Below are 12,057 nucleotides of genomic sequence, written 5' to 3'. Positions count from 1 at the left end.
ACCCGGTTAACAAGTACAATGTTATGTTATTTTGCATCAGGACCTTTCTCAAGGGTTATTTTGGCAGTGTGTCCCTGTGGGACCTTTTGAGAGCTCCATGGAGATTCTTCCAAAGAGGTTTTTGCCTTTTTTTTCTTTTTTTTTTGTGAATATGGGGACATGTTAAGGAGAGGTGAAGCCGAAGATTTCAACCCTGGTTTCCTCGGGGCCCATGGACAAACATAACAGTTCCTGCAACTTTAACATCTGGAAAAGGAATCAAGTTTATCAAGTTTCATCAAGTTTATTAAATTTTGATTTTACGCAATATCAAATATTTCAATGCGTATTACATAATTGAAATGTACAATAAAAAAAAAACTGGGGTGACAAATACAAATACGACAAAATTATACAAACTAATCATTATGTATTATTAATACAAACTGAAACAAGTGGGTAAAGAAAAAATGGAATTAAAATTAAAAAAAATAAAAATAAAAATTTTTTTAACAATTAAGGTTTATACATAAGGGTAGGGTAGGTGAGAAAAGTGATGAAGGAAAGAAAGAGAGAAAGAAAAAAAAAAAAAAAGATGTTTTGATAGAAAAGAAAGAAATGTAAGATTAAAAGAACTCTTAATTTCTATGTTGATGTTCTACATATTTGATTCCTTTGAGGTTCTGCATATTTGATTCCTAAAGGAACAATTGGACTCCAGCTGTTGTCTTCTTTAGAACGTATGATGCAAACACTAAGGGCTCCTTTTACTAAGCCGCGTTAGGGCCTTAACGCACGGAATGGTGTGCGCTAAATTGCCGCGGGCACTAGACCTTAACACCAGCATTGAGCTGGCGTAAGTTCTAGCTGCGTAGCGCGGGTTTAACGCAGCTTAGTAAAAGGAGCCCTAAGTGACAAAATGCCCATCATACTCCAGAAGTGGTGTGCAAACTTTCAGCGTGGAGATTTCGAGACCAAAGATACACCAAGGTCTTGGAGGCCTCAAATAGTGTCAACTAGAGAATGACACGGGGAAAAAAATTTTGTCCCTGTCGCCACCCCGTCCCTGCGACCACCACCCCTGTCACCACCCCGTCCCTGCGACCACTGTCCCCGCAACTACTGTCCACTCCCTCCTACCTAGTGTGAGGGAACATGCGCAATCACGGATCGCGTGGTCCAGAAGCTCCCTCCCGCCCGATTGCTGCGCCCTGCCATCTAGCTCCCTCCACCTCACCTTAGGTGCCTGCCGAGTCCGACTTTAATTCTTCTCCCAGCCGCATGCTTTCGATAAGCCACACACGCGGCTGCTTGAGCTGTTGAATCTTCTCCTCTGACCCAACTTCCTGTTCCTGGTGGCGTCAGAGGAGGAGATTCAACAATTCAAGCAGCTGCGCACGTGCGGCTTATTGAAAGCGTGTGGCTGGGAGAAGAATTAAAGTTGTACTCAACAGGCACCTAAAGTGAGGTGGAGGGAGGGAGATGGCAGGACGTAGGATGTGACGATCGGGTGGAGATGCTGGACCGCACGATCCATGCTGGCTTCACTGCGGAGACAAGACCATTCACTGCTCCACGGGGTGGTGAATGGCCTTGTTCCCGTCCCCGCAGCGACCACTAATTTTTCTCTCCTCGTTTCGGCGGGTTACCTGTGGCTATCCGAGGGTAACAACCACCGTGTCATTCTCTAGTGTCAACGTCTGAAATTGACCTGATTTTGGCAGATTGGCAAATATCAGTGAAAACAATTGCTGAGACACTACAGATATATTAAGGGAGTTATTGAAAGAAAAAAGGAGAGGGAAGCTGCAGAACAGTTACCTTTTTGCAAGGCAATGCACCTGCTCACAAAGCTGGAAAAACGATGGATATTTTGACACAGTTATAAGAACTGAAGAATAGCCTTCAGCATTCCATGCTACCGATCCAGGGCTTCCCTCATGTCTTTCTCAATAACAGACTATGGGCTTTTCCTCCAGGAAATTGTCCAAACCTTTCACTGCATAGACCATCCACTCTACTCACCAGATCTTGCTCCACCTAACTTTTCTAGCTTCCAAACCTTAAAAAGAGTTTGACAGGGTGACAATTTTCAAGGGATTCGGAGGTGATTGCAGGAGCGGCGTAGTATTTCAGCGACTAGACATCGGAGTATTTTTTTGGAAGGGGTTACAGAAACTTCAGACATGATGTGCCAAGTGTTTTGAACTTAGGGATGAATATGTGGAATAACTTGTAAGTTTCATGGCTCCACGTCATTTCCTTCTTGGTTGGGTTGAGAACTTTTCGGCACCCTTTTGTATGTGTGTTTCTGCATGAGCATTTAGCTAATTTAGCATTTGGCTAATGTAAGTGCTTGTACGTGTAATTGCAGACTTAAACCAGTATTCTATACCTAATGACAGTTCTGTGTGCAATTAGAATTTGTGTATAGGGCACAGCAAACCCGCCAACTAGGCGATCTGCAGGACATCTGCAGGGAAACTGCGAGGTGACACCAGGAAGTTCTTTTTTACTGAAAGGGTAGTTGATCGCTGGAATAGTCTTCCACTTCAGGTGATTGAGGCCAGCTGCGTGCCTGATTTTAAGGCCAAATGGGATCGACACGTGGGATCTATTCACAAGGTAAAGGTAGGGGAGGGTCATTAGGGTGGGCAGACTGGATGGGCCGTGGCCCTTATCTGCCGTCTATTTCTATGTTTCTATGACATAAGAATTGCCGCTGCTGGGTCAGACCAGTGGTCTATCTTGTCCAGCCGTCCGCTCCCGCGGCGGCCCTTAGGTCAAAGACCATTGCCCTAACTGAGTCTAGCCTTACCTGCGTACGTTCTGGTTCAGCAGGAACTTGTCTAAATTTGGCTTGAATCCTTTGCAAGCTCTAGGGCAAACAAGCCCTTGGCTTCCCGTTATAAATGCATTTCAAAAGTTTCAGAGAAAAAAAGAGGACACCTGCTTCCGCCCCACATGAACCTCCTGGAGCTCAGTGCCAAGTCTGGAGGACCATTGCATCTGTAGCTGTCGATGTGATGATGCCACCCGCGTGCTAATGAGATGTCATTGTGCTGGACCTCTGGCCGGGTCAGGAGAGACTCCAGTGTGCATGGATGCGTATTGACGTCATCCGTGCACGCTTATTTGAAAGCTCTCCAGAGGCAGCCAGAACTCGGGTTTTGGAAAGTCCGTCCGAGAACCTGGACAGTCCTCTAAAAAGAGCATGGCCGGAGTTTCCCAGACATCTAATAATCCTAACAGATATCCTCTCAGTTACTGAGGAGAGGTGTTCAGTTTCCACTTTTTCTCTCTCCTTTATAGGGTAAAGTACTAGGAACGAAATGACAGACGGCTTAATCCTGGACTTCCAAGTTATAGCTTCATCAGAAGCAATTGCCTGTCAGCTGAGTCAACAACTCTTCACTCTCTGGCTATGCTCTGCTGTCGGCAGGATGGCGTGCCTGGGGGTGGTAATGAAGAAAAGAAAGCAGGAGCTGAAAGATGAAGATGGGAACAATGGAATGTGCAAGAGCAGGAAAAAGACGGGTGATGGGCTTTTTGGGTTTACCAAATTTAATTTAACGTAAGCAAAATTCATTTTAAGCTTCCCAAAGCAGGTATTAAGATGCACCTGGCTCTGGTCTGATCCAACAGATGTTTTTTCCCCCCCTAGAATGCTACCTTATGGGCAGCTAGTAGAGAATGACACATAAGAACATAAGAAGCTGCCTCCGCTGAGGCAGACCAGAGGTCTATCTCGCCCAGCGGTCCGCTCTTGCGGCGGCCAATCAGGCCCACTGCCTGGTCTCTGACTAATTTGTCTCCATCCCTGCAGGAACTCGGTTTCCTTGTCCCATCCCTGCAAGTTTTGTTGCTGTCCCTGTCCCTGTCCCATTCCCGTAAGCTCTGCCTTAACTACACAAGCCTCGAACACTTATGATTTTAAACTGTTTGAGGCTTGTGTGGATGAGGACGGAGCTTAGGTATTGGTGGAATGAGGCATTATGACATCACAATCTGAGCTCTAGAATGTTGCTACTTCTGATTTGAAAGTGTTTGAGGCTTGTGCATATGAGGATGGAGCTTAGGCATTGGTGGAATGAGGCATTATGACATCACAATCTGAGCTCTAGAATGTTGCTACTTCTGATTTGAAAGGGTTTGAGGCTTGTGCAGATGAAGGTGGAGCTTAGGTATTGGTGGAATGAGGCATTATGACATCACAGTCTGAGCTCTAGAATGTTGCTACTCATGATTTTAAAGGGTTTGAGGCTTGTGCAGATGAGGAAGGAGCTTAGGCATTGGTGGAATGAGGCATTATGACATCACAGTCTGAGCTCTAGAATGTTGCTACTCATGATTTTAAAGGGTTTGAGGCTTGTGCAGATGAGGAAGGAGCTTAGGCATTGGTGGAATGAGGCATTATGACATCACAGTCTGAGCTCTAGAATGTTGCTACTCATGATTTTAAAGGGTTTGAGGCTTGTGCAGATGAGGAAGGAGCTTAGGCATTGGTGGAATGAGGCATTATGACATCACAGTCTGAGCTCTAGAATGTTGCTACTTCTGATTTGAAAGGGTTTGAGGCTTGTGCAGATGAGGACGAAGCTTAGGCATTGGTGGAATGAGGCATTATGACATCACAATCTGAGCTCTCAAATATTGCTACATGTGATTTTAAAGCGTTTGAGGCTTGTGCAGATGAGGACGAAGCTTAGGCATTGGTGGAATGAGGCATTATGACATCACAGTCTGAGCTCTAGAATGTTGCTACTTCTGATTTGAAAGGGTTTGAGGCTTGTGCATATGAGGATGGAGCTTAGGCATTGGTGGAATGAGGCATTATGACATCACAATCTGAGCTCTAGAATGTTGCTACTTCTGATTTGAAAGGGTTTGAGGCTTGTGCAGATGAGGACGGAGCTTAGGCATTGGTGGAATGAGGCATTATGACATCACAGTCTGAGCTCTAGAATGTTGCTATTTCTGATTTGAAAGGGTTTGAGGCTTGTGTGGATGAGGACGGAGCTTAGGCATTGGTGGAATGAGGCATTATGACATCACAATCTGAGCTCTAGAATGTTGCTACTTCTGATTTGAAAGGGTTTGAGGCTTGTGCAGATGAGGACGGAGCTTAGGCATTGGTGGAATAAGGCATTATGACATCACAATCTGAGCTCTAGAATGTTGCTACTTCTGATTTGAAAGGGTTTGAGGCTTGTGCAGATGAGGACGGAGCTTAGGCATTGGTGGAATAAGGCATTATGACATCACAGTCTGAGCTCTAGAATGTTGCTACTTCTGATTTGAAAGGGTTTGAGGCTTGTGTGGATGAGGACGGAGCTTAGGCATTGGTGGAATAAGGCATTATGACATCACAATCTGAGCTCTAGCATGAACATAAGAATTGCCACTGTTGGGTCACACCAGTGGTCCATCGTGCCCAGCAGTCCACTCACGCGGCAGCCCTTTGGTCAAAGACCAGCTCTCTAACTGAGACTAGCCCTACCTGGGTACGTTCTGGTTCAGCAGGAACTTGTCTAACTTTGTCTTGAATCCCTGGAGAGTGTTTTCCCCTAAGACAGACTTCGGAAAAGCGTTCCAGTTTTCTACCACTCTCTGAGTGAAGAACTTCCTTACATGCCCTCTCGTTCTCCCTACCTTGGAGAGGGTGAACAACCTGTCCTTATCTACTAAGTCTATTCTCTTCAGTGCCTTGAATGTTTCGATCATGTCCCCTCTCAATCTCCTCTTTTCAAGGGAGAAGAGGCCCTGTTTCTCTAATCTCTCACTGTACGGCAACTCCTCCAGCCCCTTAACCATCTTAGTCGCTCTTCTCTGGACCCTTTCGAGTAGTACCGTGTCCTTCTTCATGTACGGTGACCAGTGCTGGACGCAGTACTCCAGGTGAGGGCGCACCATGGCCCGGTACAGTAGCATGATAACCTTCTCCGATCTGTACATGATCCCCTTCTTTATCATTCCTAGCATTCTGTTTGCACTTTTCGCCGCCGCCACACATTGCATGGACGGCTTCATCGACTTGTCGATCAGAACTCCCAAGTCCCTTTCCTGGGAGGTCTCTCCAAGTACCTCCCCGGACATCCTGTATTCGTGCATGAGATTTTTGTTACCGACATGCATCACTTTACATTTATCCATTTTAAGTGCCACCTTACAGATTAACCAGTTTATCCAGGCATGAACAAGTGAACTCCTCCAAAGCTCAGGCCTGAATACATTTGATAAGTCTATAAGGTGGCATTCATTTTTGTTACACTGGTGGTTTTCAGAACAATCCTCAGGAACCAACTGGCCAGTCTGGTTTTCAAGATGTCCACAATGAATATACATGAGACATTTGCATACCATTTGAAAACCATTGCACCAGACTAACAAGACTGCAGTTTGAAAATTCCCCCTCCTGCCCCAAGAGGGGTTAGGGTGGGCAACTCCGGTCCTCGAGGGCCAGAATCCAATCAAGTTTTCAGGATTTCCCCAATGAATATGCATTGAAAGCACTGCATGAAAATAGATCTCATGCATATTCATTGGGGAAATCCTGAAAGCCCGCCCTCGAGGACTGGAGTTGCTCATGTCTGGGTTAGTATTTCTAGCATCTCTTCCTCATTGTCAGTCCCTGCAACTACCAAGTTACCTATTCAAGCAGGGAGACTTTTTGGCTGGTACTGGTTTTAAATTTACATCCTAAAGCAGTGTACACTTCTCCCTCTGTATTCGCTGTGATAGGGGATTAACAGAACCGCAAATACAGAAAACTCGCAAATAACTTTTTCATATGTTATTCTCTGTTTTCTATTAAAATCCATCGTGAATAGGGTGAAACCGCCAATAACATGATGGGAGACCTGGCCTGTTCCTGAAGGAGAGGCAAAACACGATGTAGAACGTGCTGGGAATCAGTGATTTTCTCTGTAAACACCTGGAATCAGCGATTTCTTTATGTAAGCCAGGGGTCTCAAAGTCCCTCCTTGAGGGCCGCAATCCAGTCAGGTTTTCAGGATTTCCCCAATGAATATGCATGAGATCTATGTGCATGCACTGCTTTCAATGCATATTCATTGGGGAAATCCTGAAAACCCGACTGGATTGCGCTTTGACACCCCTGAGGTAAGCTGTCTAGTAACAGTACCTGTGATGAAATCATAATGCCAAGAAATATTAAGAAGAAAAGAAAGAAGGGTCATGTGATGCGATTATGGCTCTTAATTGAGGCTAAGTTAGTTCCTTCCAGTTCGAAGGCAAACAAGGGAACAAAATGCTCCCCTTCTCCCAAGCCTTAATCCCCCCCAGCCCTCTTTGAGATTGCAAGGCAGCAGCTATGCACAGGAAACTGTCACAGAGGGGTTCGATCCCCATCACCCCTTTATTTGCTACAGAACCGAAGCTGACGAACGCGGAAGAGAAAAAGCAGGAGGGCTCGAAAACGAAAGCGCGCCAAAAAGAGACAGCGCAGTTTGGCGGGAAACCCGCCCAATTGCCCCCGCCCTTCCCCGGAAGCACCGCCCCGCCTCTTCGAGCGCGTCACGTCGCGCGGACGCTACGACGTGCGGCCGTCAGTCGCCCGTTTCCAGGCAACTCGGGCGCAAACCACGCCGTCTCCGTGACAACGGCGGGAGGCTGACTCCGTGGAAGCGAAGCCCACATGGCGTTACCCCTCCTGCCCGGGAACTCCTTCAACAGGAACGTAAGTGGCGGCTCACGGACACTCATGTGGCTCGTTTTCTCTCCCGTTTCCCCAACAGTAGGCAGCGGCCTGTAGTAAGGGTGAGGGGCGCCGCTCCCCACCCCTTCCCTCGTACGCTCTTTCCCACCCTCTTCCTGTACCCCCCTTCCCCCGGCCGCTCCTCACCACCCCTTCCCTTCCCTCAGGCGCTCCTCTCCATCCCCTTCCTGTACCCTCCTCCCAACCCTTCCCCTGGGCGCCCCTCCCTTTCCCTGTACCCTTCTCACCACCCTTCCCCGGGTGCCCCTCCTCACCCCTTCCCCTGGGCGCTTCTCCCCACCCCCTTCCCGTACCCCCCTCCCCACCCTTTCCCTGGGCGCCCCTACCCACCCCTTCCCTTTCCCTGTACCCTTCTCACCACCCTTCCCCGGGTGCCCCTCCTCACCCCTTCCCCTGGGCGCTTCTCCCCACCCCCTTCCCGTACCCCCCTCCCCACCCTTTCCCTGGGCGCCCCTCCCCACCCCTTCCCTTTCCCTGTACCCTTCTCACCACCCTTCCCCGGGTGCCCCTCCCCACCCATTCCCCTGGGCACTCCTCCCAACCCCTTTCCCGTACCCCCTCCCCACTCTTCCCCCGAGCGCCCTTCCCCACCCCTTCCCTTTCCCCGTACCCTTCTCCCCATACTTCCCCGGATGTCCTTCCCTACCCCTTCCCCCCTTCCCTGGGCGCCCCTCCCTACCCCTTCCCCGGGCGCTCTTCCCCACCCCCTTCCCGTACTAAAACAGATTTTATGCTGCTTATTGTAGGAATAAACAGTGGATTTCCCCAAGAATTAATATAATAGAAAACTAAGCCCCTGTCTTCTAACTTTTATTTCCATCTGCTTGAAAATTCCACTTCTCCTATCAAGCTGTAAAATCCAGGCATGCTCTCCCAGTGGCTTTGAGAACGGAACCGTCTTAGAAAAAGGTTCTGTAATTTATTGAAAACATATGTCTTTAAAATACAGTGGCGTACCAAGGGGGGGGGGGAAGTCCGCCCCGGGTGCCAGCCCTGAGGGGGTGTTCTCTGCCTTGCCGCTCAGTCTCCCCCCCACGCCCGAAGGACCGCTCGCCCCACTGATCTTCCAGCACACCTATGAAGCAGCCCGCTACAGGATCGCGACGTCAGCAATCCCTGAGCTGATTGGGCGCTGCTTCCTGCGCCGCGGTCCTGCCCCTCCTCTGACGTCAGAGGAGGGGGCGGGTCTGCGGCGCAGGAAGCAGCTCCTAAGCAGCGCAGGGATAGCTGACGTTGCGATCCTGCTGCGGCTGCTTCATAGGTACTGCGGGGAGGCCAGGGGGGTGAACGGTCCTTCGGGGTGGGTCGGGGCATCAGGCCTTCAGGGTGGGGCGGGCGGGCAGGCAGGCTTTCAAGGGGGAGGGGGGTGACAGGCAGGCAGGCCTTCAAGGGGGGGTGCAGGCCTTCAGGGAGAGATGGCATCCTCAGTACTTTATAATGCAAGTGAAATGAGGATTTGGTCAGACTTTTAAAGGGTCTGCAGAAAAAAAATATTGTATAGGCCGGGGACATGAGACAGCAGGAAATGGGAACTTTTCTTCCTTCTATTTTTGTGAATGGAAAGGCTGAGGATATCAGAGAGTTCAGTTAAAATATGTGCTTTATAAGAAAATATAATAATGTGTTTTATAAAGTTTATAGCATAGCTAGCCTACCCAGTGAGGTGTTTCTAGTGATGGTGGTGGCAGCGTGTCAATGTGTTGAGAGGAAGAGGTGGTCTGGGAAATTCTGCTGAGCAAACTCCGGGCCCATTTCCACCCCCCAGTTAGTCCACTCCACTCAACTGGTTCACACACTGAGTGGGTCTTTGGGTGTTGTTTTGGAATCTCTTCCAGTGGTTTATCAGTATCTCCTTCTGGTCCAAGGAAGGAAACTTTGTTATCCTTAGCATTGATCTACAGAATATGTTTGTAACAGCGCTGCTTGTGTGGCATTAGGCTATGTAGTGATCGAAAGAAATAAACAGACCTTTGCACATTTTTGCACTATATGGTGGGTGTATGAGGAGATTCACATTTCCTGCACAGCTAAGTCCATGTGAAGTTACCTTGTGCTGTATTTGACATCTAGCAAGGTCTCTGTTTGAAAGGAAAGATCTAAACTTAAAAATGAAGTGGCCAGAAGTTATGGGAAAAGCAGATAGTGTAGCTGGTTTTAAGAAAGATTTGGACAAATTCCTGGAGGAAAAGTCCATAATCTGTTATTAAGACATGGGGAAAGTGTCTGCTTGCCCTGGATTGGTAGCATGGAATGTTGCTACTCTTTGGGTTTTGACCAGGTATTAGTGTCCTGGATTGGCTACCATGAGAATGGGCTACTGGGCATGATGGACCATTGGTCTGACCCAGTTAGGCTATTCTTATGTTATGTTCTCATCTGTAGGGGCCTTTGTTTTCACTTCTTATTTTAATGTATTATTTTTCTGGGAACTTATCAATGTTTTTTTATAATGGAAGAGAATTAATGTGTGTGGGATGAGGGGGTAACTAATTTCTTCAGCTAAATAATTCAATCCACTTCAAACAGACATAGGAGAACTCACGCACCATTCACACACCCTCCAACCAAAAACGTCAAAAGAAAAAAACTGTTTGACAACCTCCTAGCCATTCGAGCTGCAACACTCGACCCCCAACCCTACAACCAATTGACATCGACCACATACTGCAAAACCTTAAAAAAGAAATAAAAACCCTTCTATTCAAAAAACACATAAAACCGAACTAACACAATCAGAACTGTCCCAAGCATCACCTGCAACTACTCCATATGTACTTCTGATGTCATGACAATTCAGACATAATTTATGTTATGTTATGTTTGGAATATAAGAAAATTTTCACTGCCTGTTTCTATTCTGACCATTTATTCCGTTTCATGGTCATTACAAAAAATATTTTTTCCATGGGGGGGGGGTGTCAAAAAATGATGGGCCCCGGGTGCCACATACCCTAGGTACGCCACTGTTAAAATATAATTTTATTTGTTGAGACTGTATTATTAGGTATTCCTTAAGATGTTTATGGAATTTATGGCTGTAAATCAGGAAGGATTACTTCCTTCTATTTAACTCTATTGCAATCCACACTAATGTCTGTTGACAATGTAGCAGAATGTGAATTTGTATATTGTATTGATGGTCTGTTACTTTGCTTGCAGAAATTATAATTAAAGCTAACTAAAAAGAGGTACAATTTGAGGTCTGATTTTCACTTTTTCTTTTGGAATTCTGTTTTCAGCTTGGGAAGGAAAAGTTCCACAAATCTCAGCATTTTGATTTCACCAATAAAATTCCCAAGTGGGTGGGTGAAGCCAAGTCCGGCATTGGAGGTGGTCCCTTTGGGGGACAGAAGCTGCCCCCTAAACACAGTATATTCCCACGGGGAGTAGGAAGTGATTCACCCTCATGGGTGGCATTCGATAAACAGGTAAGTGAAGTGAATTTTATCAGAATAAAAAAAGGGCAGGTGTACATATTTCAAAATAATGCATTAGATCCAGAGTATCTGGAACTCTGATTTCATAAGATCTTGCAAATAAAGCCGGGATAGGTTTCTTGATCTTCCATGGCCTGTTTATTTGATTGATTGGGATTTTTAGGTTCAAACAATTTTTTATTGATGCAAACAACAATAGCAAAGGCATACAAATGGTGTACTGCACGAACAATGATGCATCATATACAACATTATAGCAAGCAGGTTACAGGAAATGAGTAACAGCCAACAACCCCCCCCCCCCTCTAATCTACTCTGGACAAGCGAGGCCAGAGGAGACAAAAAGGCACTCCGAGGCCCTGGACTCTTATGAGCCCCTAAGAGGCCCACCACCCCCCGCCCCCACCTATCCCCAAAGAACCGACCCGTGTCTATTGATTGGGATTTTTAAACCGCCTTTATGAAGAGATTCACCCAAGGTGGTGTACAGCAGTGTGGCATAGTCCAGTCCTGATTTTCCTGGAACCCTGTGCACATTCACCCAAACATTCACAGTATAACCACTTTAGCTCCGAGTCTTGTTTCTTCACTGGCTCAGGGTTCAAAGTAAACTCTTAATTCAACACAAGGACATCAATATTTCTTTGCTTTTATGGTATTCAGGCTTTGTCATGCTCCAAGGCACTTCCATACAGTTTATTCCATACAGCAGTCCACTCACCATTTCACCTTGACACTTTCTCTCTTACTTTCTTTCTTCCCAGGGCTCTGCTCCAACCCATGGGTAGGGAAATTTTCTGTCTCTGAGACTTCCTTGCTCATTGAATTCTCTTCCTAATGGACCTCTTTGGAAACACACCAGGCTAGGCCATATATCTTCCTCTCTGCCTTAGTCCCGCCCCT

At 46.9% G+C, this 12,057-nt stretch overlaps 1 protein-coding gene across 1 annotated transcript in view; it reads left to right on the top strand.

Moving 5' to 3' along the window:
• The first annotated feature begins 7,528 nt into the window (after positions 1-7,528).
• EFHC2 (EF-hand domain containing 2) overlaps positions 7,529-12,057 on the top strand; it is a 141,113-nt gene continuing 136,584 nt past the window's right edge. Inside the window, exons 1-2 of the mRNA XM_033949229.1 lie at positions 7,529-7,678; positions 10,957-11,145. Coding sequence (XP_033805120.1) covers positions 7,637-7,678; positions 10,957-11,145 — 231 coding nt within the window. The 5' untranslated portion in view covers positions 7,529-7,636. The remainder of the gene's footprint in view (positions 7,679-10,956; positions 11,146-12,057) is intronic.

This window comes from Geotrypetes seraphini, chromosome 6, assembly GCF_902459505.1.
Source record: "Geotrypetes seraphini chromosome 6, aGeoSer1.1, whole genome shotgun sequence".
In the NCBI taxonomy this organism is placed as follows: domain Eukaryota; kingdom Metazoa; phylum Chordata; class Amphibia; order Gymnophiona; family Dermophiidae; genus Geotrypetes; species Geotrypetes seraphini.
Note: the sequence above shows the minus strand (reverse complement) of the source record. Positions and strands in the feature narration are given on the sequence as shown.